We start from the raw sequence: 27,781 nt of genomic DNA, 5'->3' as shown, positions 1-27,781 counted from the left end.
AGAACGGTAAAGCTGACACTCTAGGAGCTCCAGGGCTGTCCCTTCCAGTCCACATCAGGCCGGCAGGTCTGCACTGGATGAGTAGACAAAAGGACCAGTGAAGTTCCCGTACGATTGTTTTCGAAGCCAGAAGGGCTCGCAGCGAGCTGCGTCATTCTTTGTCTACACTGTCCCTCTGCATCTCAGCCCAAGCGAACGTGGAAAAAATGAAACAGCAAACGTTTGGGCCTGACCATCTGTGACTCGGGATGCGAGAGCCGCTGTGCTCAGGATCACCACCAGAGGGCGCCCCCCCCCGGAACGAGATGCGCCTGCGCCGAGTGGTGTGCTTTCCGGCAGCGTGGCGGAAGAACCGCTTCCTTTCCTGCTATTTAGCGACACCTGACACGTGATACCCAGCGGCAGTACACCAGCCATGGCGTCGCCCTTTAGCGGGGCGCTACAGCTGACCGATTTGGATGACTTCATCGGGCCCTCTCAGGTGGGCCGGCCGGGTAGGCCGTGCTGGGGGAAACCTGTCATCGCCTGCTTCTTCTCCGGGACCCGGCCCCACCCTCGGGGTTTCCTCACTCAGGGCCTCTGGAGGTCTGCCCGCTTTCTTATCAACAGGGAAACTGAGGCTAGGGAAGGTCGTGCCTTCCTACCCGGTTATAATGCCAAGGATGTCCAGAATGACTAGGGAGAGTTCAAGGATCACAGACCCGCGCCAGCTCACACAGCCCAGTGGAGACAGATGGCAGCTGGTTCTCGTGCTGCTCTTATAGCCACTGTCCCTCAGTGTCTTCCTGCAGAGGGGATGTAGAGGCAGGAGTGGGGCTGACCACCTCTGCACATCTACGGGCATGTCCTGCCAGGCCTCCGATGTTGTACATGGGAGTGTTCCATAGAAGGCACGACAGGAACTGCTCTGAGATGTTGCCCTGGACATAACCCACAGAGGATGACAGAGCTTCTACAGGGCACCAGTCACATCCGGATGTGCCTACCTCTGGCTCTGTGTTGCCACAACCAAGGAGACGCAGAGGAGGAGGGGCACTGACCTGCTACCCAGAAAAGATTAATCACCGTCTGCCAGGGATCAGTGGGGTTGGCCACTTTCAGAGAAGGTGCAATGGCCACCATGGTTCCTGTGGAATGAGAGAGAACTCAAAAAGATGAGGAAAGACTTGCCTTTGCCCAGGTCAGTGGGTGGGAAGTGACCTTCAGACTTCCAGGAAAGAATTCCTGCCCTGCCCTTGGGTTCTTTTCAGTAGCCCTTAACACTGAAAGCCATTTCTGTGTGTTGGCTGCTAAGGTCAGGCTGGTGGTTTCTGCAAATGTATAATTTACAGGCCCATTTAGCACTGGCCTTCATGCTGACCCGGACCTGCACAGTGAGCAACCTTCATATTAGAAATCAGTGTCCAGTGCAGAGCAGGATCAGCAGCTAGAGTTTAGGATGGCTTGAGTGGCAAGAAGATGGTAGAACTGGCCTCCATCTTGGAGTGTGCAGTTCAAGGCATTATCATGCCATGTGGCCAGCCAAACTTGAGGCCTGGCTTCCTTGGAAGCCTCTGCCTCTTCACAGGGCAAGTTTGGGGTCTTTCCCATGTAGGACTGCATCAAGCCCGTGAAGGTGGATAAGAGGCCGGGGAGTGCTGTTACCAAGATTCACATTGAAGATGATGGGAGCTACTTCCAAGTCGACCAAGTAAGGCATGAAAGGCTTCGCTGCACATTTTATTTGCCTCACCTAGTCATGAATGTGATGACTTTAAGACTTGCCACATCTTCACCAGTCCTTTCTTACTGGTCATATTCACTGACCACTATGGGAGCCAGGACCAGGGTGCCTGGGGAAAGTGAATGGGTCCCTAAACCGAACAGTGAGTTTGGCTTTTTCTCAGAGGGGCTCTTTTGTAGAGATGTAGATCCCATCTCGGTCCTAGTAGTGTAAAACTTTCTGGTTCCAGCTCCACATCCTGGAGCATACCCACTTCCTCTCCAGTTTAGAGACAATAAAGTCTTCCTGATGTGATGATGTTAAACTTCATCAGTTGGACTTTAGAGAACATCTTCAAAGTGCCATGTGGTGCTATGCTAAGAAATATGCACAGCCCAGCCCCACCCAGGGAGCCTGGCCCATTAGCCTGCCCTGAGTGGGGCAGAAATGGCAGGGTAGTCCATGGTGTAAGGTGTACAGATCTCTGTGAAGGACAGGTGACAGGACTGACCAGCTACAGGAAGAGCCAGTCCATGAGGGTGGTCCTGTAGCATACCATGGCCCCAGACTATGGTGCAGCAGGAGGACTAGCTTTCAGGAGGGGTCCTACAAATGAACTCAAGGGAGGGGCATTAGGGTTCATGCTGTCCAGTGTGGTGGCAGCTGATTAAGAGAGACATATGTACACAAGAGCTGAGGCAAGAGGATTGTTGCAAGTTCAAGACCAGCCTGAACTGCATAGTGAGACCCTATCTCAAAAAAAAAAAAAAAAAAAAAAAAAAGAGGGACACGCTGGCTTTACCCCACATAGCAGCACAACCTGGCCTGTAGATGCCATGCATAGGCCTACCAGAGAACCAGCTGAAGGAACTTCTAGTCAAGTTCTCATTCTTTAGATTGCCTGCTGGGCCTCAGCAGCTCTCCTTACCCTGGCTCAGACCAATCCTGTGTTTGTAGAGGAAGTGAGGTGTTCCAAGCTGAGATCATTTCTCATACGAAAAACCACTGAAGGTTGGCCTGTAGCCCCTCCCCACCACTTGGTCCACAGCTTGTCCCTAGTGGCCTATGAGTTTGCAGCTTGGGAAATAGCATCCCCTCCAGGACCCCCTAGATGGGCAGGTCCTCTCTCTGCTTCTGTGCTGACTTACTGCAAGCAGGCCTCATTCATGCAATTCTGATGTGCTAGCCAAGTTAGAATTAGATATCAACATGAAGATTTAGGAGCATTTATGTCATAGGCATTTAGTTTTTAAGAAACTGAATACTATATAAGCCCAGCCAGCCCCCACATTGGTAGTAATCTGGGTGTTACTTATGAATGGAAGGATAAGGGTCCTGTAGCGTCCTCATTCCTACAGAGGCCTCTCAGTTTGTGTCCTTCCTCCTCTGCAGGACGGTGGGACCCGGAGACTAGAGAAGGCCAGGGTCTCACTGAATGACTGCCTGGCCTGCAGTGGCTGTGTCACCTCAGCAGAGACCGTGCTCATCACCCAGCAGAGCCACGAGGAGCTGCGGAAAGTTCTAGCTGCCAATAAGGTACATGGTGGAAACTGACCCCAGCATTGGAGGCAATTACTCCAGTGTTGCTTGTCCTGTCTTTTGATGACTCGCACATCTGAGTTTTCTTGTGGGTTCTTGTAGGTTTCTTACTTTTTGGTGCTTGTCTGACATTGAAAGTGCCAGACCCATAACTTCAAGTATATACCAGTATATACCAGTGTGATAGGCTGCGATGAGGTTACATGTTCTCTCCAGACTGATGACATCTGGCTGCACCAGATTGGCCAATCAGGAATCTGCACAGAACCTGTGGACTGAGCAATATGTCTCCCTTGCTTTGCAGGCAGTACCACCGGATCAGCAGCGGCTGGTTGTCCTTTCAATCTCACCCCAGTCCAGGGCATCGCTGGCTGCACGGTTCCAGCTGAGTCCTACAGACACTGCCAAGAAGCTGACTTCGTTCTTTAAAAAAATAGGTAGGCACAAAACCGTGGGTGAGCACCACAGCTTCAAAACTAGAGGGTGTTTAGTGTCAGAGGCTTTTCCTGTCTCTGAGTCACAAGCTGCTGCACTCTGAACTTAAGCACTAGAGACACTCTATCCTGAGTCTGACTTCAGTTAAAGTTGTACTTTCACAGTTAAGAGCAGTGCCTTACAAAGGTGCCATCTGAGCTGGGTGTGGTGATGGATGCCTGTAATCTCAGCACTTATACTGAGAAAAAAACAGGATCACAATGAATGTGAGGCCAGCCTGGGCTACACAGAGAGTTCAAGGCTAGCCTGAACTACATTGCAAGACCCCGTCTTGGAGCAAATGCAAAAAAAGAAAAGAAGCCAACTGAATTCTAGTTTTGTATTTTCTCTGAGTTTTGTTTTGTTTTGTTTTTAGTTACTGTTTTTAAAGCACATTTTCCAGGTCTGTGTTGGGTTTGGGCTCTAGTCAGCTTTGATTAGATTCTGAGCCAGGACCTGGGTTGGGTAGGACATAGGTGTTTTAAGGACTCACAAAAAAGTCAGGGTTTCAGTGTCACAGCTGCTGGTACTCTCCTGTCCTAATAGGAAACAAAAGGATGCTGAGTTTAGGCCTTAATGGTACCCTCTTCATGGATGCTCTTTTCACCCAGCAGCCTAATAGCTAGTTCTCCACCTGTAACCAGGATGACTTGGTAGAGGCCCTCTGGGTCCTGTCTGACCTGTATCTGGGTTCTGCTGTCCAACCATCAATCTGGTGCTGGGACCTAGAGTCCCCAGCATCCAGGAAAAACAGCCTGGGGCAACCCCTAGTTCTGATGGAGGACTAAAGTTTAGCACCACACCACCATAGGAAACAAGTTCATAGATTTTTCTTCCCAGGTTCAATTCAGGGAGGTTGCCGCAAGTCAAGAGGGCCATGCTTTTCTGAAGTCTAGTCAGATTTCCTGCAGAAAGTTTTAGTTGCTGGGTTTAGGGCACACCAGCTCGAGTTCCAAAGAATCTCACTCCACTGAGAAATTTCTCTGTAGCTGTTTATACAGCACTTATCAGGTGAGTGTGCGTGCTTGTCCTGTGGGCAGTGTGGCCATCCCAGAGGTGGCTATGTGAAGCAGTCCTCTGGAAGCCTCACACTAAGCAACTGAAAGCAGGTGGAGAACAGGACACTATGTCCAGGCAACTGAGCTCTCCCTCTGATGTAAGAGTTAAGCAGTACTCAAAATGGATATTGAGATGACAAAATTATAGGAATTCACTGCAGTAGGGTCGATGCTTTGTGGGAAGCAGGCTCCCCGTCAGCTCTTGGGCTGTCCACATGGCACAAGCTGTAATATGTACAGCGGTGCTTCCTGAGCTGCCATGAAAAAGTGCTGCAGAGCCTTGCTTAGGGTGTATGTGTGTGTCAGTGCTGCTGCTGCAGCCTATGTGATGCTGTTCTGACCATGATGGGTCAGGCATATACATGCCTTCCATTGCCTTCTAGGGGCACACTTTGTCTTTGATACCACCTTCTCCAGAAACTTCACTCTCCTTGAAAGCCAACGAGAATTTATACAGCGTTTCCGAGAACAAACTGACTCCAGAAAGGCCTTGCCTGTGCTGGCTTCCTCCTGTCCAGGTTTGCTCATGGCTTGCAATGTGAAATTCAAGTTCAAGGGAGGTTAGAACTTGACATGATACCAACAGCTTGTCATGGGAAAACAGGAAAGATAGTGAGGGGAGGCAAAAGTGGATTAGGAGTCTTGCTACCCAGTAGACTGTTGGAAGAGGAGGCATCTTGGGCCCTGGAGAGTCACCTGCAGTCATCAGCTCCCGTTGACAATCACCTGGATGCTGACATTCCACGTGCGGGTGGTGGTGACAGAATGGGAATACTTTTTAATGCCACTGCAATTTTTTTGTGTGAGTTGGTCCACCCCCAGAATGTCATGTCATGCCACGTGAAGAGGCTGTCTGTGCACCACCTCCAGGCCTGCCCTGTGCCTCTACCAAGATACATGTTTCTGTTGGCTCAGGCTGGATCTGCTATGCTGAGAAGACCCACGGCAGTTTCATCCTCCCTTACATCAGCACAGCCCGGTCCCCACAGCAGGTCATGGGCTCCCTCGTCAAGGACTTCTTTGCCCAGCAGCAGGTAATAGCTTTGGGCCATCCTCAGGCAGCACACTGGATCATGGCTAGCTATGAGCCACAAGCCAGGGGTAGCCGTGCCAGCCCATTGATATAAAGCTAAGAGAGGTCAGAACCCTCACTTGTGGCCACAGCACCTTTGGAGGTGTTTGGGGTCATGCAGAGCTTCATAGTCACTTCTTCCAGAGCCAGCTCTTATTCCTGCTCAGCCAGCATACTGCTCCCAAAGCTGTTTGTTTTTTGTTGATCAGCAGGGGCCCAGTTCTGACAGAAAGGTACTTGTCACTTGTCTAGAGGTAGCCAGGCCCTAGGGTCTGGACACAGTAGCCAAAGCCAGCCCAGGTCAAAAGCTGCATTAAGTGAGGAACTTTATACCATTCAGCCTTGGGGGCAGTGCACTAAACTAACATCAGTCTTGCTGTGTTCCCGCCCTGTGAACTCAGCCAGACTCCCTTGATTGTCCTCATCTGCACCATGACCTGCTCTTTACTGCTGATACCAGTAATGTGAGGACAAGGAGAAAGGGCCCTCCCTGGAACTTAGGGGCATAGTCTGGCTGTGGCTGGAGCCTATGGCATCTATATATCCACTGAGTTGTGGATATATCCACTGATATATCCACTGAGTTGTCCGGAAGGATGCTGGGAAATGCTGTGTGACTGGCCAGAAGCCCTTGGTGACTGTGTCCACATTCATGCTTCTACCACATTTGAGCAGGGGTCAGGTATCACTTGTGGTTCTCTATTCCCATTATAGAACCTGACCCCTGACAAGATCTACCACATCACAGTTATGCCCTGCTATGACAAAAAGCTAGAAGCTTCCAGATCTGACTTCTTCAACCAGGAGTACCAGACTCGTGATGTTGACTGTGTCCTCACAACAGGTAAGGTCATCTCAAGGCCCTGCCTGGCACCTGCCCTCAAGGCTGTGCTAAATCCCAGTGGGAGACTGGGGCTTGCCTCTGCACTTCTTGTCTCTCCATCTGGCCAGGGGTCAACGGCATTCTCAGCTCACCGTGCAGGAGCCTTGGCCACAGAAGCCCAGTAGCATCTATTTGTTGACTCCACAGTCAGTCTCAGGGAACACAGGCAAAAGTTTCAAGGCGAGCCCTTTGGCTCACATTGTCACTCCTGTCCTTCCCTTTCCTTTCCTTTCCTTTTTTTGTACTGGAGATTGAACTCACAACCTTGCACTTGCCAGGCAAGCATTTGTGTTGCTGAGCTATACCTTGGGCCCCCATCACTTCATTTCTGAGTTAAGCTGCACCCCAGATAATAACAAGATAGGAAAATAAACTGCCTAGGAAGCTGGATGGCCAGCATGGGACCGGTACAGTGGCTCTGGCTTACCTTCCCAATGCTCTCAGGGGAAGGACAAGGTGGTCCTCCAGAGGGTCTTCAGAGGTGGGCTGGTCCTTCCACCACCAGCTGGGTGGATGCCAGAGACCCTCCTGGGGCCAGACTGCAAATTGCCAGAGATACAGATACCTGGAAGCCCAGGCTTAGCCCATACTGTGTCCATTGCAGGGGAAGTCTTCAGGCTGCTGGAAGAGGAAGGGGTGTCACTGCCAGAGCTGGAGCCAGCCCCTCTGGACAGCCTGTGAGTTGGTGGAGAGAGCTGGGAACCTTTATTTTGGCTTCAGGTGTGACTTATAGGCAATGCCCTCTTTCTTCCCTGTGGCCCATCTTGGGCTACAGAAGGACCCGAGTTCATGTCATCAACAGAGCCTAGCCCTGTGGAGGTCTGAGCTCCCAGGAAGCCAGCGGAGCACATCTGTGTCCCAGATACACCAAGGCCTCCAGGGTTCTTTGTGTCTGTGACTTGTTTCCCACTTAGAAAACCAAACAGCTTAAACTAAGGAGCATATAGTTTTGTTGAGGCCCTGCCTTCATCCTCACTGACCAGCACCTCCCCCAGGACCAGTACTATGTCTGTTGAGGAGCTCACCAATCATCGGGGCGGGGGCTCAGGAGGCTACCTGGAGCATGTATTCCGTCACGCAGCCCAAGAGCTCTTTGGAATCCATGTGGCTGAGGTCACCTACACACCCGTAAGGTCAGTGGCATGGGTTGGAAGGCTGGACAGGGCAATTATGTGGCTCCCTAAGTCAGCACAAAGTTCCTGCATACTCTTGCTCAGATGGGCTTGACAGAGGATCCCAGAATCCCAGCAGGGGACTGACAGGGCCCTCCCTGCTGGCTCAGCAGAAATGAACTGAGGCGTCTTTGCCCCACAGCAGAGATCCTGAACAAGAAAATTCAGTGTGCACAAGAATAGTAGCATAGCCTATATGTATGTGTGCTAGAGTGTTGCCTGCGTCTAGGTAGGAGGGCTGGGACTTCGTGTCAAAGCCATCTTTAGGAAAGAGGGAGTCCTATCTTACAGACAAGGAAGCAGGCTACAGTTGGTCCTCTCCTGGCAAGAAAGAGGGTAGGATTCACCTGGCCATGCCCTCAGTCCCAGCAGGCCTCCCCTGCTCAGATAGGAACTTAGCATTGTGTGGTATACACAGCAAGTCTTGTTTCCAGGAATAAGGACTTTCAGGAGGTGACCCTGGAGAAGGAAGGCCAAGTGCTGCTGCGCTTTGCCATGGCCTATGGCTTTCGAAACATCCAGAACTTGGTACAGAAGCTCAAGCGGGGCCGCTGTCCCTATCACTATGTGGAGGTCATGGCCTGCCCTTCAGGTAGGTCCTCTCAGGTCCTAGGGCCATCTGGGCAGTTATCTGCTCGTGGTATTTTGGGATACTGTAGTGGAAAGAGAGTATGTGCTGGGACCCCTACCTCATACTCTTCTGATACCATGCCCACACATCTGCTCTGCTCAGGCTGCTTGAATGGTGGAGGTCAGCTTAAAGCCACAGATGTTCCGGGCAAGGAGCTTCTCCAGCAGGTGGAGAGACTATACAGCATGATCAGGGTAGAAGCACCTGAAGATGCCCCTGGAGTCCGGGAGCTGTACCAACATTGGCTGCAGGGAGAGGGATCAGAGCAGGCCAGTCACCTGCTGCACACACAGTACCATGCTGTGGAGAAGGCCAGCTCAGGCCTCAACATCCGGTGGTAGGAGTCTGGCGGTCTGCTGGAGCCCTCAGGACCAGCACTGGTTCGAGAAAGACCAGAGCCATAGACCCCAAGGAATCTCCCCAGACTGAGGTGGGCTACAGGGATTGAAGCAGGACACAGGCTCTGTCAGGACCTGGCCAGTGCTGACCTGCATGCCTGCAGACTGCACTGGCCTTGCCAGGTAGGTATGAAGCGCCAAAGAAGCCTTTGGAACCTTAGCCATGGACAAGGTACATGAATACCTTCCTTACCCTTCCTAGCTGTGGGTGCTGCAGTCACTCCTGGGATGCTTCCTCCCTGGTTTCTAGGCTGACCTAATGCTCAGTGCAGAAAGCAAGTGACAGAAAGAGGGTGTGGACCTGCTGAGTGAGTCCACCAACAGTCCTACACAGAGACTGCCTGGCAAGAGAGAGAGCCTGGGACCCTGGAAGTGTGGCATCTGTTACAAAGCTGTGGGCCTAGGACAGGGCTCCATGCCTTCATGTTGGGTCCTGTAAGCCCATCTCCCACCATGCTTCTCTTCTAATAAAAGAACATATCCAACAACTGTAGAGATAGCTGGCTTTTCAGAGTATCTGCAGCACTGAGAAAAGTCTTCCAGAGCTTTATTTGGGGTTCAGACTTCTGGCATACATAGCCCTACAGAGGTCTTGCCTGTACTCCCATAAGACAGAGTACACCACTTGCTTTTCCTCTAAGACTGGGTGGCCAGCTGGGCAAGGTCTCAGGAGGGTTCCAGGGAGCCCAGTCATCCAGAGGGACATGCGGCAAGCAGGCTCCCTTTGTGGATCATTTCTGCTCTGGTTTGCCCAGGAGCCCCCACTGCAGTGCAAAGAGAGCTGGTGCCTGAAGTTGTAGTGGCTCAGCAGCTTGCTGGAAGGCTGCTCGCTCCTCACAGAGCACCTCTAGCACTTCAGCAGGAGCTGTGCGACCTGTGAACTCTTGCACTGGCTCCTCTCTGGAGGAGAAAGGGAACACTATGAGAGCCCACTGGTGTAGCCCATCACCCATTGGGATGGGTGATGGGTAGGGCAGCAGATGATGGGAAACCACTTAACAGCTTTCCCCCGTGCCAGGCACAGTCAGCCTAATAGTCTCCAGACTCTATCTTAACTATTCAAATAACTGTCCACCAGGAGGTCCAAGGCCCCCTGATGGCCCTTACAAGCCTACTCCACAGAGAGACCGAAAGCCCAACAGTGTCCCAAGGCTGCCCCAATGATCCTAGCTCAGCTGCCCACCACTATCATCACCAGAAGGCTCAGAAAAGAACCATACTCACCCTACTCTCAGGAAGGGATTGTACAGGAACTCCTCTCCCAGGGTTGAGGGTACAGTGGGAATGTCATCCTCATCCCTTTTCTGCAATGACCACAGGCTTTCATCACAACTGGACTTTTTCTGGCAGACCAGGCTGCTTGGATCAGGTCACAGGAGGATCCATAGCAGAACAGCACATCCCAGGTCAGCTGTGCTCATAAAACCAGTCATGCTGACGCTGGGGCTGTTTTAGGTCCCTGCACCTAAACACCAGGAGGACATACTACCTCTTGTCCCACCCTACAGCCCTCCAAAAAGTGGCCTACCCGGGCCCAGGACAGCTTGGCTTTCACGTGATCGCTGCAAGGTTCCACTTTATATGCAAACTCAAGGTTGCTTAGTGTGTGCTCGTGGCCACAGAATACCTTCTGGAGGAGGAGAGAGGTCAGTGGGTGTCCAGTGCTGTTCCAAGTAGAGGCCAGGGAAGGTGCTCAGATCCCTGGTCTAGGGTAAGGCAGTGTAGAACGTTTGGATCATTCCAGAGGAAGCACAGCACTAGGCAGGGTCTGAACCCTTAGCACCAACACTTGCTCACCGTCAGCGGGGGCAAGGTGCCCAATGTCTCCGCAAGGCTCTGGTACATTTGCTGGGTGCTGCCCTCCAGATGCCAGCTGCAGCCAGCCACGGACAGTGCATCCCCTGAAGGAGGAGAGTGGGTCAGAAAAACTGGGAGTTGGATCAGAGCAGGGGATGGGCAAGCCAAGAGTTGTAATACCTGAGAAGAGGGCAGGTGGATCCAGACACTCATCCTCCCAAAGGAAATAGCTCATGTGACCAGAGGTGTGGCCAGGTGTTAGCAGACATCGAACATGTATGGCCCCAAACTTCAGCAGAGGGGAAGCAGACCATGAAGGGGCTGGGTGGCAGAGCCCCAGCAGTTCCATACACACATGCACACATGCACACATGCATGCACACAGAGGAAGCAGAGACCTGTTACCTCCTAGAGGAACTACCCAGGGGCTGGTGGCTCCCATTCCTCCTGAGCATGGCTCACCTGAAGCTCTTCACCGTGTACCAGCTTTCGAGTCAGTGCAGAGATGCGCTCATCTGCGCCCATCACCACCAAGCCTGGCTGCAGCTGTGTCAATTCCTCATTTCCATGCGCATGATCCCTGAGGGCCAGCAGGCACCAGGTCAGGACTGTGCAGTGTAGAAGAGGAATCCTTCCACTCTGTCTGCCCAAGCTCACCAGTGGTGGTGGGTAGTCAGCACCGCAGTCAGCGACACTCCTTCCCGGCCCACAATCTCCAGCAACTAGAAGAGATGGAGCTTTGGTAATACAGACGTTTGGATCAGTTGCCTCCTCCCATACCCAAGCACCAGGACCCTAATCCTAACCCAAGGCATCGTGGGGTGAGAAAAGCATCTGACAATTACTGGCTGCACCACATCTATGGGCACACCAAAGACACCCATAACTTCAGGAGAGCCCCCAGAAAATAAATGCTGAATGATCAGAGACTGGAGGCGTGGTCTGCTCCAGCTAGGGTGGCTGGGAACCCATCAGAGAGGGTGGGCAGTGGTAGCAGAGAGCGCTCACCCTCTTGGCCACAGCGACATCCACCGCCACAGCCTCCCGCGTGTGCTCCTCAATGACTAGGTACATGTAGTTGTCCTCAAGCACAGGGATGACCTTGACCTTCATAATCGCAGAACCCTCCTGCCTGTGCCCCCACTGAGCTGTGTGAGGCAGGACACACACACACACAAGGTGAAAGCTGAGCCCTGTTACCTCCCAGGAGGAACTACTGAGCCGCAGGAAATTTATTTCTGGTACAAACAAGCCTTCGAGCCGAATTCAGCCCTGCCCACCTCAAGGCCCCGCCCCTCCCCATAGCCCAGCCTTCGCCAGCAAGCCACGTCCCCAGACTGCCCAGAGACATTTTTTTTCTTTTTTTTTTTTTCCCAGAGACATTTTTTTCCAGGGCCCGCCTGCCGTCGGGCAGATCACACCTCTTTTACAGGCCCTTCCCATCGAGACCGCGCTACCTCCCAGTGAGCCACGCCTGCGGGCCACTCAGCGTGGTTGCCCCCCAGGCCACACCCTCAGCGCCATCAAGCCACGCCTCTTCCTAAGGCCCCGCCCTGCAGCCCCAGCGGGACCCGCAGACCCGACAGCCAGTTCTCGGCTGCCCCCTTACTCGCACCTGCAAGGACGACCTGGAAGGCACACGACAGACTGGTAGAAGCGGCGCCTCCGGCCACTGGCCACGGAGCTTGAACGGAGCACAGCGCTTGGCTGTCTACTGCCCCCGCCCGGCCTGAGTCTGCGCTTAACGGAACTAGACTCGGCCAAGAGAGTGAGAGTGCGCCACAGGGAGTGCGCGTGCCCTGTGAGGTGCAATGCACGCACTTTGACCCACGCCAGACTCGCCAGACTCTGGGCACTTCCTCCAGGAAGCCCTCGGGGCACTGGAGCTATGCCAGGATTTTCTGGGCCCTGGTCTCTGACTGAGACATATTCTTGCGTTGCTCATATGGGGTTTGGGAGGGCTGACCAGCTTGTTCACCTGCCTAACCCAGATTAGGCCAGCACAAGTGGGTTACACACAAGGTGTCTAGTGAGTGTGTGAATCCACATAATAGGACAAGTCATCTGGCATAGGACCACAGCACCAACAGCAGCAGCTTTAGCTCAGCACCCTGGTTCTATTTGTGTTTCCCAAATGAGGAAAGGTATCCAGGAAGGAGGGGCACCATATATGGAAAGAGTTGAGTTTCCTCCACTACTACTGAATTGCCTAGCCCTTGGGGGCTGGCCCTAAAGTCGCTAAAACCAATAGAGGCCTTGGTAACCGTGCACAGCATGCAACAACAACCATCGGGCAGGGTAAGGTAGAGCAGGGTCAATGCACTCAGTTTGCAAGAGGCCTGAGTTCCTGTTCTTTATGGAGGGTCCAGCAGCCCAAACTCCCAGGCCAGGGACCCTCCCTCATGCCACAGAGAATGTGAGACACCCCCATCCCGACTCTGCTGCCACCATAGGGTCAGGGGTCCTGCCTTTCTCAGAGGCCAGGAAGGGTACAGGTCCCTGACTCCTCAGTCTGATTCTGATCCAGGAAAGGGCTGCCCCAACTTGACAGGACTGGTGACTCTGTGAGCTCAGACATAGCACCCACCTGAGCACAGAGTGATGGTGCCTCCCCAGCTTGTACTACGAGTCAAGGACTGGCTGCCAGCAGACCCCTGCTCCCTGCTCCCTGAGGGTGTTCCAGCCTGGGCCACCAATCTAGAGTCAGAGCGTCAAGCAGATCTGGAGCTGAGTGAGGAGCAGCGGCTTCTGGTGAGTTTGGGGCCCCCAGGGTAATGGCCAGATTCATCACCACGGGGTCTCACAAGTAGCAGTCTCATACAGATCTCTGGTCACATACAGATCTCTAAGGAACTGGTCAACCTTCAGATCACAACCCATCGCCTGAAGGAGCAGCATGAAGCTGAAGTTTTTGAGCTGAAGAAGGAGGTAAGCACAGGTGTCAGCCTGAGTGTACAGAATGTACACTAAGACAAGTGCCTGGGTTCCAGGTACATAAGGGTGCAGAAACCATACACATGCAAGCAAGTATGTGTACTCTTCCCTAGGTGTGCCCAGCTAATATTTATCTATTCCAGGTGCACCTGTTCACCTAACCCTAACCCACAGACAGGTGCATCTACTCACCAGGGTTCCCCACAGGTCCTTCGCCTGGAGAGCCGGCTGCTAGAGCTGGAGCTACATGGAGATCGTGCCCGGCCAGGGTGCACAGCCCCAACAGAGTCCAACCCAGCTCACCCCCAGGCACTGGCACAAGAGTGCAATCAGGAAGCCAAGGCACCTGAATGCATGGATCACCGCAGACTTCAGGTCACCATGAACACACACAGTTGGGCTGGCTGAGTGGGTGGGAGCCTCCACAGGGCCCAGTGAGATGGAACATCCAGTTCAAGGGCTTGCTGACTCCTGAGCCTGCACAGTGAAGCCAAAAGCAACATGAGCAAGCAACTTTCCTTGGTGACCTGTCTGGGATTCTCCCAACCTGGGATGACAGTGGGGATCAGTACAGGGATCCTGGAGCTGGGGACTCATGCATGCAGTCCTTCCTTACCTCACAGCTGCTAGGAGGCTGGGAGCAGCTGCAGGGAGAAGTGAAGCAGGTGCTGGAGCATCACAAAGCCCAGCAGCAGGCAATAGAGACACAGATGTGAGTGGTTTCTTCACCTGGGACTGGGCGGACCCACGAGCGCACTACCCAAAGCAGCATTCCCAAGGGACTGAGGGAGGCTCTCCTTCCCCTGATCTGGCTGACCTTACACTGTATCAGCAGGGCAGCCCTGGGCCAACAGCTTCAAGAAGCCCAAAAGGATGCCAGGGCAGCCAGACAGCAACTGGCTGCACAAGCTGTGGTAAGGCCCTATCCCATCCTACAAGCCTTGAGATCCCCACAGGTGGGGGCTCTACAAGTTCAGCAAAAGTCCCACCTCCACCCTAGGTGCTATCCACCTGCCAGGACCAGCTCTGCCAAACCAAGGCTGAGAATGCCCAGCTGCAGTTGCAGCTGAAGAAGTTAAATGAAGAGTATGCCATCCGGCTGCAGCATTGTGCCCAAGAAGTGGTGGTGAGCACCTAGCTATAGGCCCTGACCCTGGGATGAGTGAGCAGAAGCCTTTGAATCCTGAGGAGCCTAGGCCTCCTAGACAGCTATATGGGACTCCAAAGGTCTGGGGTTAGGCCCAACCAAGTCCTGCCCTGCCCAGCTCCAGCACACCTCCCCTCCTCCAGAAATACACCAATGGTACAAGCCAAGAAGCCCTTCAGACGTTCCTAGAGGCCACTCTGGAGAACATCCGGGGAGCACACCGCAGCCGTGAGCAACAGCTGGCACAGGCTGCTCGGGTCTACCGCAGACGTTTGGCAGATCTGAGCTGTAGACATGAGAAACTATTGATCACTTGCAGGTGAGCCCCACCCTGACCTGGGTATCTAGGGTGGAATGGCCCTATGTGACCTGGAGTGTGGTTTAGTATGCAGCAGAAACAGCCCCAGGCACTGGCAGACCCCAGCATGGCACCTGGAACCCTCAAGTCTACTTTTGTTGCAACCACTGATCTGAAGCCGCTGCCCATGCACCTGGTCACTGAGCTCAGTCACCTGCAGGAGGTTGAGGTGAGGTTGGAGATCCACTTCCAGAAGCTCCAGGTACTCCACACCGCCTTGCAGCATACAGCCCCAATGCTTATGTGAGGCCTGTCTCAGGCTCTGCAAAGCCCCAGCCCCAGAGCCTCTGAGCAGCCTGCCCTGCTCAGCCAACTGAGGGATTCCTACCTTGAACCTTTATAGCACAGTAAGTTTGGGACACTACTTTTGTACCCACAGAAGGGACCCGGTGAAGTCTCTCAGGGGGGTGCAACACAACCACAGTAAGTACCCTCATTTGGGGAAGGGGAAAAACAGAACACCAAGCTCTTCACTATTCATTCCAGCAACCCTTGCTCCACATGGGGCTCCAAGCAGGCTATCACTGGCCTGGAATCTCTGGGTTTGGGTATAATCACAGATAATCACAGATAAGTGGCATGGCTGCTGTGCTGTGCTGAGTCTAGTCAGTAAAGAAGGGCCTTGCTGGGAAAGGGGTCATCTCTGAATGAGGATGTCAGGAGAGCTCACTAAGGAAGGGCCACTTTAAGACCTGGAGGAATCCAGAGATAAAGACGGGATGAAAGCTGGATGCCTGGTGATACAGCTAGTTCTTGCCTCTGGGTGTCCAATGTGGACAGTGGGCAGAGGTCTTGAGGGAGGACCTTCCAGGGTTTAGGGACATAAACACCTGTGTGTGTTTGTGGGTAGCATCTCTGTAGGCTAAGGTTGTTGGAGCCAGCCAGCAGGACCTCCATGCACAGATCTCCCAAGGCTTGGGTAAGGCTGTTCCAAACTCACCCCAGCAATTACTACACCAGCCCTTGATACTGCCCCCCCCCCCTTCACAGAGGTCTAGATAATGCATCCTGGGTCCAGATCTGCCAGAAGCTCCGAGACTTCTCCCAAGGCACTCAGGTAATGAGCAAGGCCTGGTGGGCACCCTCCTCACATTCTGCCCTGGCTCATGGCTCATGCCCCCTACCAGGCAGAGCTGGAACATGAGCGGGCACAGCTGTTGGTCAGGGCCACTGTGGCTGAGGAACAACTTTCTGAGCTCCAGGAGTATGTGGACCAGCATCTGGGCAGGTTGGCTGGGTCACCCAATGGCCTTGGTCTTGGTGGGAAGGAAGAAAATAAGCCCCTCAGTCGGCCCCTCTGAGCAGGTACAAGCAGGAAATCCTGAGACTGAGGAAGCTAGTGGGTGCAGAGGTCCCCTGCAAAGTGGGAGCCACACCTGCAGCCAAGCCCTAGCATTCAAGGACTCACAGCCACGAAACCACTAGGCAGTCTCCTGAAAAGCACAGAGCAGACCTCGGCACAGCCAGCATGAACACCTCCCCAAACCCCAGTCTTACCCAATGGAGTCACCCCTCCCCTGTACTCTCTATGAAAGAAGTTAACACAAGACCCATGAAGTTTTTATTGTGTCCAGTCAGCTAACCTGGGAAACGGGGGCCCTTGAGGACTGAGGTAGAAATGGGTCCTGGGGTGGCTTTGAAAGTTAATTCCCAAGATGTCAGAGGTGGCCCATCACCATGGATGTCATAAGCCCAAACTCGGTCCAGGCCTTCACCCACCACAGTCACAGGCTGCCAAGTGGGGAGAGGGAAACGCCCAGACACGACACGGGCCCCTCTGGGCAGTTCTGCCTGCAGCTTATTCTCTAGGAGTGGAAGCTGTTGGAGAAAGTAGTAGGAAAATGCGCATGGGGCAGCAGACCCAGCATCCATCCTCAGTCCCCTAAACTCCCACAAATAGCCAGGGTATGGCCCAGCCTCCCAGTAGGGCAGTTGACCCCAGACCTACCACACTGGGGGCCAGGAATACAGATACGTTGTAGCAGTCTCTCAGGCTAACCTGTGGGAGGAGGCAGCCACCTTGCAGAGGAAGAGGGCTAGCGGGCAGGAGGTCCAAGCAGTTTCAGAATCCTGGCCCCCAATTCACCCTGCTGGCAGAAGCACCTGACAAAAGCCAAGCTAAAAGCGTGGGGATGGAGTCCAGGTGTGGGGTCTGAGGACCTTACATTACCTTCCAAAGATCCTCCCGTAGGTAGCAGACACTGTGCGCGCAGCCAGCCTTCCAGGCGCGCAGCCGCGCCAGTCCCAAGAGCCATGGGTTCAGCTCATACCCCACAGCTGGACGGAGCCCGCACCTGTGGGCCGCCAGCACCTACAGGCACCGAAATGGGGACCGGGAGGTCGGAGTGGGGCCAGAGACACAGATACGGACACACTCGCACACGTTAGCCTTACAATTCTGCCATCACCAGAGCCCAGATCCACCATTTTTCCGGGGCGGCCTCGCAGCAGCGACATCACATGCTCAACTTGCCGGGCGCTCGCACCTACGTAGGGCACCTGGAAAGGAAGTGGGCGGGCTGAGGTAGGAACCTGTACGCCACTTGAGTCCCTCGCAGATCTTCCTCGAATTACTGGGGAATGTAGGGCTTGCCTGCTAGGCTACTAGTTTTCTGCCTACCACACCTACCAGGCAACAACCAACTACAAGCTCACATCTGAGCTCCATCTTTCATGCATCTGGGAGATTTTGCACCTCCGTGCGTCCAGTCCACAGTCCAGATCCCACTTAGCTTCACCTACAGCTCTTTTTACACCGCTTATGCCACGCCTCTTCCTGGCCCCACCCAGTCCCGGTCACACCCACAGACCCAGGCCTTGAACTATTACTGGTTCGGCCAGCCCGTCCAGCACCTGCAGCCGCAGCGGCACCCGACGGAAGCCAGGTTGAAGCAGTAGAGCCCACACAGCATAAGCCGCTAATCCGGATCCAGCTGCCACCTGCAACAGCTCTAGCGCGCCCAGGCGTCGTTCGCGCAGTTCAGTCAATGCTTCAGCTGGGTCGTCGTGCTCCATGGCTGCGGCAAATGTGGCTCAGGGTCGTCCTGCCCAAGGTACCTTCTTGCCTGTAGCCCGAGACCCTCGCCCCTGCCCAGAACTGGAGGGGTCGCTCTTCCTATCCTCTCCGCCCCGTGCCCACTGGAGGTAGGGGGCCGTGACGGCAACCGCAGACGGGGCAGAGGCGGTGGCTAGACGCCGGAAGTTCTACGGGGCACGCGCGCCTGGTCCGTTGTGCGTCTGGCTCCGTCCGGCTCCGTCCAGGCCCCTCCCTTGAGTTCCGGGCAGCAACGCCTTAGGGTCACGATCTGCTCTGCTCAGAGCTTGCAGCAGGTGGCACTTCGCAACTTGTGTTGCAGAAATCCCGGGAGGGGGATGAGTCCCCAACTTCATGGAACACATTCTACCGCGGAGATGGTGCACAAGAGCAGGCAGGGACTGGCTCCCCGGGGGCGGGAAAGTGCCCACCCCTGCAGGCCCTGGGCCATAGCCAAAACCCCATGTGACTGTCTCAGGGAGTCCAGGTCACCGTAGAAGCCAGCCAGACCCAGAGTGCCACCAGGGAAAACGGGCTTTGGGTTTCCTCCCATTGCTAGGACAGGCGGGAAACTGGATTGCGCGTGGGGAAGAGAGGTCTGAAGGAGAGGGGTAAAGAGCAGGGGCTTGACAAAGATTTAGTGGGCAAAAAGACAGATGTTGGCTCTATAATGAAAGTGGTGGGAGGGGAGCCGGATGTGAGAGGCTGGGTTCTGGCAGCTGGCCCAGCATGAGTTGAAAGGCATCTTCAGAAGAGAGGCAGATCGCCCTCCTCCAGAAAAAAAAAAAAAAAAAAAAAAAAAAATTGAGGGGTAGAGGCAAGAGGAGTAACAGCTTTGGGTCAGGGAACTTGAGTCAACTTCCTCACCCCATGTTAAGGCCAAATGCCCATCAGTGTCAGAGGCTTGTGGAACCATACACCCTGTCCTGGCTCCTCAAGACATGGATCTAATCAGGAATCTCAGCAAAATGAGACTACTTTCAGACAAGGTAGGTATGCCCAAGACCAGTCCGTCATACACTTGCTCACACATTGACCACAGTCTAAGCCAGCTGAAGGACCCATGTTGACTGGACAGCAGGAAATGGCAGGAAAACCTCCTCAGGGGTTGTAACTGGGCCACACAGGAAAGGAAAGATGCTCACTGAGCTCTAGAGTGAGAGGGCTTAGGTACCCATTCTTGGCTCTGCTGCTCCTTGTATTGTTCCTACTTCCAGAGCAGTGCCTGGCACCTGAAAGGCCCTTGCCAATGCACTTAACCACTTCCTCACATTCACACCAAAGTCTGCTCCTTGGCCTTTTGGGCACTCTTCAGCCAAGGGGATCTACCTGTGAAAGTATGCATGCACCTGGAAGTGTTGGCCTACACAGGGTCCCCAGGCCACTTTTTTTTTTTAATTTGTTGATACAGAATCATATGTAGTTGAGGCTGGCCCTAAACTATGTATGTAGCCCAAGCTGGCCTCAGATCCCTAGAGACCCTCTTGCTTCAGCCTCTGGAATAGTCCAGTTATAGCCATGTACCATCACACCCAGCTCCAAGGCCACTTTTGTAGTCCCCAGTCTTCACGTTCACCCACTCTTTCTTTCTTTCTTTCTTTCTTTCTTTCTTTCTTTCTTTCTTTCTTTCTTTATTTTGATGTGTGTAGTACTGCAGATTAAGCCCAGGGCCCATCCCAATGGGCAAGCATCCATATGTATAGTTTAAAACAGCCTATGCTTGGGGATCAAAAGATAAAAGGAGGAGTAGCCGGGCATGGTGGCTCACGCCTGTAATCCCAGCACTCAGGAGGCTGAGGGGGGAGGATCGTTGCAAGTTCGAGACCAGCCTGGGCTACAAAGTGAGCTCAAGGCCAGCCTGAACTACATAGCAAGACGCCATCTCAAAAAAGACACACACACACACACAAAATGAAAGGAGGGGATGGGAATGAAAGAATTGAGTTATATGGTTGTACCAATTCCCCACAAGCAATATGATCATAATGTACTGTGAACAGTACTAATAAAAAAAGGAGAGAAGATGGCTGTCCCATGGGGATTCCTGCATGAACTCTGGAATGACCCACAGAATGTCCACACACAGGGCGCCTTTGTCAGCTCAGTCTGGAACAAGGATTTGTGGGCCATGCACAGTGTTGATCCTTGCCCAATCTGATCTTTGCCTGAAATATGAGGGATCCATTCAGCCTCAGCAGGACCTCTGGCCTTTACTCCACCCCTGACCCCTTCCCTAGTGAGGACAGGCAAGAATAGAAAGTCACTTCTGGGGTTCAGCCTAGGTTTTCTCTGAGATCTCTCCCAGGAACTGAGGGAGTGAAGTGAGAGGTATCTGTCCAGATGCTGTAAGCCTCAGGGCTCTGAGCTTTCTCTGGAAACTTGCTATGCCTTAATGTGGTGGAGAGACTGAGGAGAAAGACAGGGACAGCAACAATGGGGCCAGTGGCAGGAAACGGTTCTTAGAAACCCTATTGTGCATCCTGCCTGCCGGAAACTACACAACAAGCAGGACCCTGCAGTGGAGACCCCACACCCTGCAGGCTCCTTGCTGCATCTGGATGCTCATCACGTTGCAGGGGCTTCTGGACAGAAAGGCCCATTCTTCCCCAAGGGCAGGACCAGGCCAAGGATGACTGTGGCTCACAGCGACTGCAGAGAGAATTGGCATCTTGCCAACCTCTCTTTCACAGCCCTAGTCCAGAGCCACGAGTGATGTCTGCCAACCTGCCCCCTGGTACACCAACCAGGGATCCCCAACAACCTCAGGCATTAGGAAGTGGCAACTTTTCCACTCCTGCTCTGAGCCCTAGAAGCATCCTGGTATGGAGTCCCGCAGGAGCCTGTCAATAAGCCAAGAGTCACCAATAAGAAGAAGTGGGCAGGGGAAGCAGAAGGAAGATTAAATGACATGAGACAAGTCCAGGGCTAAACTTGCCACAGGAGACCAGTTCTACAGTGGCTGGTATGATCAATATTATTATAATCTCAGAAGCATTGGGTACCTGGGAGTCACTGTCTCCCCACCTCCCCTCCCACAAAGCCCTCCCTGGCACCGTGTACCAGAGGAAGTCTCAGTCCAATGCCACCTCACAGGGGTTGAGACGGGCAGCATGGGCAACTGCATAAGCACGTCTGAACTCCTGGAAGCGGGGAGCACATCCTAGCCAGGCCTCACCAAAGCGGCTCCAGCCCATAAAGAGGAAGGTGCCTGGGCCAGGTTGGACACCACAGCGCAGCAGTGTTCGAATGGAGGCCTGTCTCTGGCCCTCGGAACTCCCCACCAGGAATAGTGGCAGCTTCTGACGGAGGACATGAGAGGCCACCACGGTGATGACAGATTCCTGCAGCTCTGTATCATGAGCAACCTGGTGGATGGTCCCATGGATCACTATGGGGAGACATGTTGGCCAGTGTTGAGCATTCTGAGATGGAGGAGAAGCTCCAGGATCCTGCCATAATGAGGACACTCACCAAAATCACTGGTGCATGCAGCCAGGAGAAGCTCAGCATCACTGCAAGGCCTGCAGGCACCTGGCATGCAGAGGACAGCATGAGTCCTATGGTCCCCTCTCACCACTCACAGTAGGAGATGGGTAGTGGGGGTGAGTGCACAGACTCTTTGCAGCAGGTGTGCGCACAACACTGAAGGCACCTGTACTTGAAATGTATGGCAGGCACAAAAGCCTCCATGTTTTGAATACAGATACAGGCCTAGGGGCCACAGCATTTGCCCACTTGGAGTTCCAGCATCCTGCACACTTGCACCCCATCTCACATGCACCAATATTGGGGAACTGTTGAGCTGCCAAAGCCAACTCCTGAGGTCCAAAGAGCAGCGGTGCAGCTAGGGCAGTCCCAGGATATGGGGGCTCTGGCCTTTTGGATCCCTGGCCTAAAGAAGCAAAAAAGCGAAAGTCTTATCCCCTGCAAGGTCAGGCTGCAGGCTTCAGAAAAGCAAAGAGCTAGGCCTGTGCCCTGCAGGGAGGCAAGACAGTGTCTCCATGGTGACTCACAGCACAGTGGACTTTTGTTGGCTGGACTGGGGGAAGGGCATGAGGTCACTGCCAGGCCAGGGAGCCCTGGACAGCTCTGTCTGCTGAGATTCACTCTCTCCACCCCTCCGCTACCCCTTCAGGAACCAGAGGCTCAAAGTTCCCCCTGGGGACCACTCTCTCTTGTACTCACCTAGCCTGCTTTTCCCTAAAATTAATCCTGACAGGGAAGGAGGGAAGGCAGGCCCTCCAGCCCCCTCCCTCCTGCCCATGACATTGGGTCCCTCTGCCTTGGGATGATAGAGCCCATTCTGGCCAGGCCCAGGTAGGGGCCGCTCTGTGATTCCCACTGGTTCCCACCTCAGTGATCCCTCACCGTTCATGCCAAGGCCAGGGCCCTGGGGCAGCAGTTCTGGACGCCCATCCTCACGTAGCTCAAAGCGAAAGGCAGCCGCGCGGCGGCTGATGTCACGCTGCGGGGTGGCCTGTAGAAAGAGGGCCCGGCGCTCGCGGGGACCCCAGTGGACGCAGCGCCCGCCAGCTAGGCCCGGGCCCTCAGCCAGTAGTAGCTCCAGGGTGCCACCTGCGCGCTCAGCGAAGACCTGGGCGCCAGTGAAAGGCCTCAAGGGACGCAAGCAGGCGACTCCAGGCCTTGTACTGGGGTCTGGGCCGCCCAGGGCCAGGCGCAGCGCCCCCACCGGGTACAGCCACTCGACGGAGCCCTCCGCACAAGCCAGGGCCAGCTGCCCCACGCTGCCCGGTTCCTGGGTCAGGCCACTGGGGATAGGAGGTGGCGCTGAGACGAAGGGCCTGCGCTCGCTGCCCACACCTCATTGCCTTCTCCATTAGCGGTGGCTGTGGTCCAGTGTTGCCCCGACGCCCAGGGAGCTCACCCAAGGAGGGCGACGCTGTCCCCCACCCCTTCGAGGGGACACAGCCGGTTCCCTGCGGCTCATACCTGCCCCTCCAGCTGCAGGGGTCTGTGGAGTAGCTGGCACGCGCAGATGCAGCCAGGAGTCCGCAGCAAAGAGCGCAGAACAGCACGGGGGGCGGCATGCCGCGGGGACACGCGCGGAGGACTGCCAGGGGAGCTCTAGGGCTAAAGCCCTGGGGCGGGCACCACGGCCCAGGCCGGCGCGTCCCCTCTACGGGGTAGCTGCTCGCTGGCACTGAATTTCTGCAGCCAGTGGCCGGGCTTGGGAGTAGGGGCAGGGCTTTGGCACTCGGCCAATAGTCGCGGGCTCCCGAACTTCCAGCCAATCACCGAGGACTGGTGGACTCACAGCTAGAGGACAGTTCACTGCCGGGGGCTTCTAGAGAGCGGGAAGGAAGGGCAACCGTCCTCGCTCGTGCCTCCCTTTCCCTGGTTGGGGCATTGTCCATAGTTCTAGAGTCCTTGGCGGGGTGGGGGCTGGAAAGCCACAGTCCACTGGAACCTCTGGAGGGGGAATGGCTCTTCCCGAGGATGGGAACTGAGCTTTTAGCCTACGTGGTGCCCACCTGGTACCCCAAGAAACAGAAGTAGTGGCCCAGCATAGGGTGGAGTGGTTTGATGCTGGATGGCCTGAAACTAGGCCAGCCTTGAGTTTGGGAAGGCCAGCTGACAGAAGGCCCGTGGCAAGCTCTGAACTAAGCAGCCTAGGCAGTTCGGACCCTATTTTGGCAACATCTTTTTTCTCAGACCTATGCTGTATATGCTGTGGTTGTTGAATGAATAGTGAAACTGGAATAGGGCTAGCATGTGGGAGTCATCAGTGCCAGGCAGGCCTTTGATACAAGAATGGTAAGCAGAAGGCACCCTGTACCACAGAGGCAGACCTCCATTGATCCTGGTCAGCTGTCATGAAGGACACTCAAAAATGCCCAGAATCAGGCTGGGGGGCTAGTAGGCTTCCCAGCAAGCAGTCCTGAAAGATTCAACCAGTTAGGAAACCCTAGATGTTTGCAGGAGCCAGGGACTCTGCAGCAGATAGGTATGAAAAGGCAGCCCACTGCCCCCAGCCCTCCTGCTGCCCTGGAGAGACATCAAAGGCCCCAGTGGGAGGGGTTCACTGAATCCCTCGGAAACCCAAATGAGAGCTTCAAAGCACTGGTTATCCTTCCCAGGCCCTAGAACCCTCCTAGGCCAATGAGAGCCCGAAGGGAGTCAGAATAGAAAATAACAACGACCAAAATAACTCAAGTATCCAAGGGCAGAGCATTAATTTTCCTGTGCTAGGACACAATACTCAACACCCACAATTTTAAAAGGCAGTTTAATTTTGCTCACAGCTTCTGGGGATTCCATCCATGGTAAGCTGGCTCCAAAGCAGAAGCACCATGAGAGAAGGATATGGCAGAGAAAGAATATGCTTAGTTCATGGTGGCTGGGAAGCAGAGCTTAGGAACACTGCCAGATAGGCAAGGACCAGAGACCATATATACTGGTACCCAAGGTCGTATCTCCATGATCCACCCAAACACACCCAGAAGTGTGCTTTACTAACCCACAAACGAATCAGATTTTTTGGTTTTGTTTTGTTTTCATTTGTTTCATGTGTTTTTTGAGACAGGGTCTCACTAAATAGCCCAGTCTGGCCTCGAACTCATAGTGATCCTCCTACCTTACCCTCCCAAGTGCTGAGATTAAAGGTGTGCACCACCTAGCTAAATTGACAGTCTTAACCCAGCACAGCAGGCAAGTGCATAAGCAACATGTGGTTTATTATTATTTAGGATCAAAAAGTATGAAAGTGTCCCCTTCTATAATGTGGATGAGCTTGAAAGATATTTACTAAGTAAAAACTGGCATAGTTTTCAGTTTGGAAATAGTCTTGGAGATTGGTCTATAATGATGAGAAATGTACATGACACTACCAAACTGTGCACAATGCCTGACACCCACAATTTAAAGGAGAGATTTAATTTTGCTCACAGTTTCAGGGGATTCAATCAGTGGTCTGCTGTATTCAAGGCAGAAACATCACAGCATGAGACCACAGCAGAGAAGATGGTATTGTGTCACAGCATTGGAAAGCTAATATATCTGTCTTTCATTACAATGAGGGGGACTATAGCTTAGTGATAGAGCACATGCCGGCACGTGCAAGCTTCTGAGTTCAACTTCCAGCATCCAGTAGTAATAATTTTAAAAACCCTTTGAGACAGGGTCCCACTATGCAGTTAAGACTGGCTTGAAAATCAATCAGTAGGGGGCTTGGGATTTAGCTCATCAGCATAAGTGCCTGCCTGGCAAGTGTGAGACTGTGAGTTCGATTCCTGGCACCACACACACAAAAAAAAAAAAAAGAAAGAAAGAAAGAAAGAAAATCAATCAGTAACAAATGCTGGAGGGGCTGGCGGTGAAAAGGAACCCTTCTCCACTGTTGGTGGGAGTGTAAACTGGTGCAACCACTGTGGAAATCAGTGTAGAGATTCCTCAAAAAAGGATTGGAGGTTCCATTTGACCCAGATATTCCCCCTCTGTATATCTTCCCAGAATAGTTAAAAAATCATACCACAGTTAAATATGTACATCTATGTTTATAGCAGCGCAATTTGTAATAGCTAGATCATGGAAACAACCCAAATGCCCATTAACAGAGGAATAGTTTTTTTTTTAAAAAATGTGGTCTTTTTATAAAATAGAGTACTACTCAGCCATAAAGGAGGATAAACTTGAGACTTTTATTGGTAAATGGATGCAACTTGAGACCATACTCATAAGTGAAATAAACCAAACTCACATGGGTAAATATCATATTATCTCCCTAGTATGAGAAGCTGAAAGTATAAATAAGATCCCAAATGTACAATAGGTATTGTAAAATGGGCAGAAGAAACTGTTCAAAAGGAAAGAGGAACTAGGATGGGGGAAAGGAGAAAAGAAGGAAGGGGAAAGCATATCTATATACATATATATTAGTTATAATAGCTATACTACTAATCTCTTAGTTCATTGAAAAGAAAGGTTTGGACCTTTGCTAGGACAACATTATATATCTTGTACCCTGAATAACTAATTTAAAGATAACAATGTGCACTGTATTAACCATCGTTACTCTCCTATTATCTTACCTTGAAATTTTATTTTTTTTCTTTAAAATAAAATTTTTAAAGTGATTGGCCTTGAATACTGAGTTCAAGGTTAGCTTTAGCTATCTAGTGAGATCTTGTCTTAAAGATAGATAGGTAGATAAATAGATAAACTAAAAAGAGCAGGGCATAGTTGGGCACACCAGCAATTCCACCTGATGCAGGGAGATGGTAAGTTCGAAGCTAGTTTGGGCAATTTAGTGAAACCCCGTCTCAAAACAGGTGGAGTATAGCTTAGTGTAGAGCACTTGTCTGACATGCATGAGGCCCTGAGCTCCATCTTCAGTGCTGAAAAAGCAAGAGAGGAAAGGATGAGCTACAGTGGGAACATGGCAGGCACACAGGTAACTCACAGAGGAAGTGGGTGTCCCAGTTGGCTACCACAGCTACGCTGGCCCAGAAGCTATGAAGCTGCTACGTGTGGTCAGTAGGATAATGGCCACCCTAACTAAAGCCTTTGAAGCAAATGGTGGGCTCCAGGCACCCTCTGGTGGCACTGTGATGAGTCAGCCTCAGAGCAGCCACTGGACAGCCTCATGCTCCTAATCTCCTACATTATTAGCCTTTGTCCAGAGGAGAGGCCACTGCCGTGGGTACAAGAGGAGGCTTCACCAGGGCTGACCTAGTCTGCAAGAGTCATGTGCCTGGCTGGCAAGAGACACACCTGGCCTGAGCTGCTTCTTCATCGATAGACTTGCCTTGCCCTCTGCCCCTCACTCCAGCCTTGTCTTTTAGGGGCCAACCAATGATACTGTCACTATGGGAGAAAACCTGGACAGACGCCACTTCCCACAGCTCCTGCCCCAACTGGTGAAGCATGTGGGCATCACTAGCCATCTGATATTTACTATCCATGGGCAGGGATTCCAGAAGGCCATGTCTTGCCATGGGTATAAAACTTGATTCACCTGGGTACAGGTACTCAAAACTAATACCTAGAGAATAAATAAAACAATTCGTGAATGAATGACTTCCAAATTTCAGGTAACTCTCCCAGCTACCTACAGTTTGGGAGGGTTCCCTGAGTGTCCCCAGCTCCAGACCCTCAGGTGCCATGACCACCCCCAAAAAAGTGGCCCCTCCCTATGTTTACCTAAGTCAAAATGATAGAACCAGAAAAGACTCAGTAACCTCCTCAGGATGTGCTTCAGGACGGTGTGCATGGTGCATGGTTTCTGGCCCTCCTCTGGGAGAGTGAAGAAACCAGAATTGTTGGTTTCTTTCTCCAGACTGTTTCTCTGCCTGAATTTGGTCACACAGACATTACAGCATTCTAAAGCCCTTTGATTCAACAAGAGGCAGCCAGCCTGAAGCCCATCCTGAGACCTGAATCCTAGTATCTGTGCTGGCTTCTGCAGAGGGGCGTTAGAGGTGCAGCCTGATGGGATGCTTTGGTACAAGCAGTGGAAGCCTCTGTCCCTGTCAGGGTATAGGCCCTCTCAGGTTGCTCATTGAAGGCACTGTCCCATGACACAGGTGTAGTCAGGTTGAGGGTTCCAATGCTGCTCCTACAGTG

At 53.0% G+C, this 27,781-nt stretch overlaps 5 protein-coding genes across 14 annotated transcripts; 2 read left to right on the top strand and 3 right to left on the bottom strand.

The window, feature by feature from the left end:
* Window positions 1-328: 328 nt before the first annotated feature.
* Window positions 329-9,417, top strand: Ciao3 (cytosolic iron-sulfur assembly component 3). 2 transcript variants are annotated; one of them, XM_003478428.5, is made up of 11 exons: window positions 329-481; window positions 1,595-1,690; window positions 3,095-3,238; window positions 3,546-3,678; window positions 5,157-5,291; window positions 5,689-5,807; window positions 6,560-6,689; window positions 7,333-7,405; window positions 7,724-7,861; window positions 8,335-8,492; window positions 8,634-9,417. In XM_003478428.5, the coding sequence occupies exons 1-11, from the start codon at window positions 416-418 to the stop codon at window positions 8,870-8,872; spliced, it is 1,431 nt and encodes a 476-aa protein (XP_003478476.1). In that variant the 5' UTR covers window positions 329-415; the 3' UTR covers window positions 8,873-9,417. The 2 variants fall into 2 exon arrangements, with proteins under 2 accessions (XP_003478476.1, XP_005007415.1); XM_005007358.4 differs by having other exon boundaries at window positions 379-494.
* Window positions 9,418-9,459: 42 nt separating this feature from the next.
* Window positions 9,460-11,868, bottom strand: Haghl (hydroxyacylglutathione hydrolase like). 3 transcript variants are annotated; one of them, XM_023560924.2, is made up of 8 exons: window positions 11,735-11,868; window positions 11,384-11,448; window positions 11,189-11,306; window positions 10,907-11,015; window positions 10,727-10,830; window positions 10,557-10,635; window positions 10,154-10,285; window positions 9,460-9,829 (listed from the first exon to the last, which is right to left on the bottom strand). In XM_023560924.2, the coding sequence occupies exons 1-7, from the start codon at window positions 11,837-11,839 to the stop codon at window positions 10,161-10,163; spliced, it is 705 nt and encodes a 234-aa protein (XP_023416692.1). In that variant the 5' UTR covers window positions 11,840-11,868; the 3' UTR covers window positions 9,460-9,829; window positions 10,154-10,160. The 3 variants fall into 3 exon arrangements, with proteins under 3 accessions (XP_023416692.1, XP_023416691.1, XP_005007416.1); XM_023560923.2 differs by having other exon boundaries at window positions 10,154-10,340; window positions 10,458-10,559; XM_005007359.3 differs by having other exon boundaries at window positions 10,154-10,233; window positions 10,458-10,559.
* Window positions 11,869-12,985: 1,117 nt separating this feature from the next.
* Window positions 12,986-19,014, top strand: Ccdc78 (coiled-coil domain containing 78). Its single transcript, XM_013141782.2, has 13 exons — window positions 12,986-13,024; window positions 13,343-13,477; window positions 13,568-13,654; window positions 13,868-14,035; window positions 14,284-14,372; window positions 14,496-14,574; window positions 14,661-14,786; window positions 14,951-15,126; window positions 15,193-15,334; window positions 15,545-15,588; window positions 16,156-16,222; window positions 16,293-16,393; window positions 16,471-19,014. The coding sequence occupies exons 1-13, from the start codon at window positions 13,001-13,003 to the stop codon at window positions 16,556-16,558; spliced, it is 1,326 nt and encodes a 441-aa protein (XP_012997236.1). The 5' UTR covers window positions 12,986-13,000; the 3' UTR covers window positions 16,559-19,014.
* Window positions 16,704-18,207, bottom strand: Antkmt (adenine nucleotide translocase lysine methyltransferase). 5 transcript variants are annotated; one of them, XM_003478081.5, is made up of 5 exons: window positions 18,019-18,207; window positions 17,560-17,664; window positions 17,336-17,476; window positions 17,114-17,164; window positions 16,704-16,983 (listed from the first exon to the last, which is right to left on the bottom strand). In XM_003478081.5, exons 1-5 carry the CDS (start codon window positions 18,178-18,180, stop codon window positions 16,744-16,746), a joined length of 699 nt encoding a protein of 232 aa, XP_003478129.1. In that variant the 5' UTR covers window positions 18,181-18,207; the 3' UTR covers window positions 16,704-16,743. The 5 variants fall into 5 exon arrangements, with proteins under 5 accessions (XP_003478129.1, XP_005007418.1, XP_012997241.1 ...); XM_005007361.4 differs by having other exon boundaries at window positions 17,995-18,180; XM_013141787.3 differs by lacking the exon at window positions 18,019-18,207 and adding an exon at window positions 17,795-17,933.
* A 2,143-nt stretch (window positions 19,015-21,157) lies between the features above and the next one.
* Metrn (meteorin, glial cell differentiation regulator) lies at window positions 21,158-23,334 on the bottom strand. Of its 3 annotated transcripts, XM_003478080.5 has the most exons (4): window positions 23,150-23,334; window positions 22,568-22,968; window positions 21,671-21,730; window positions 21,158-21,587 (listed from the first exon to the last, which is right to left on the bottom strand). In XM_003478080.5, exons 1-4 carry the CDS (start codon window positions 23,245-23,247, stop codon window positions 21,271-21,273), a joined length of 876 nt encoding a protein of 291 aa, XP_003478128.1. In that variant the 5' UTR covers window positions 23,248-23,334; the 3' UTR covers window positions 21,158-21,270. The 3 variants fall into 3 exon arrangements, with proteins under 3 accessions (XP_003478128.1, XP_063082301.1, XP_023416627.1); XM_063226231.1 differs by lacking the exon at window positions 21,671-21,730; XM_023560859.2 differs by lacking the exons at window positions 21,158-21,587; window positions 21,671-21,730 and adding an exon at window positions 21,757-22,091.
* Window positions 23,335-27,781: the final 4,447 nt, after the last annotated feature.

The sequence above is a fragment of the Cavia porcellus genome, unplaced genomic scaffold (assembly GCF_034190915.1).
Source record: "Cavia porcellus strain 051 isolate PalLab524CR breed Dunkin Hartley unplaced genomic scaffold, mCavPor4.1 scaffold_16, whole genome shotgun sequence".
Lineage (NCBI taxonomy): Eukaryota > Metazoa > Chordata > Mammalia > Rodentia > Caviidae > Cavia > Cavia porcellus.
The sequence above is the reverse complement of the archived record's forward strand: the minus strand, read 5'-3'. Positions and strand labels throughout refer to the sequence as shown.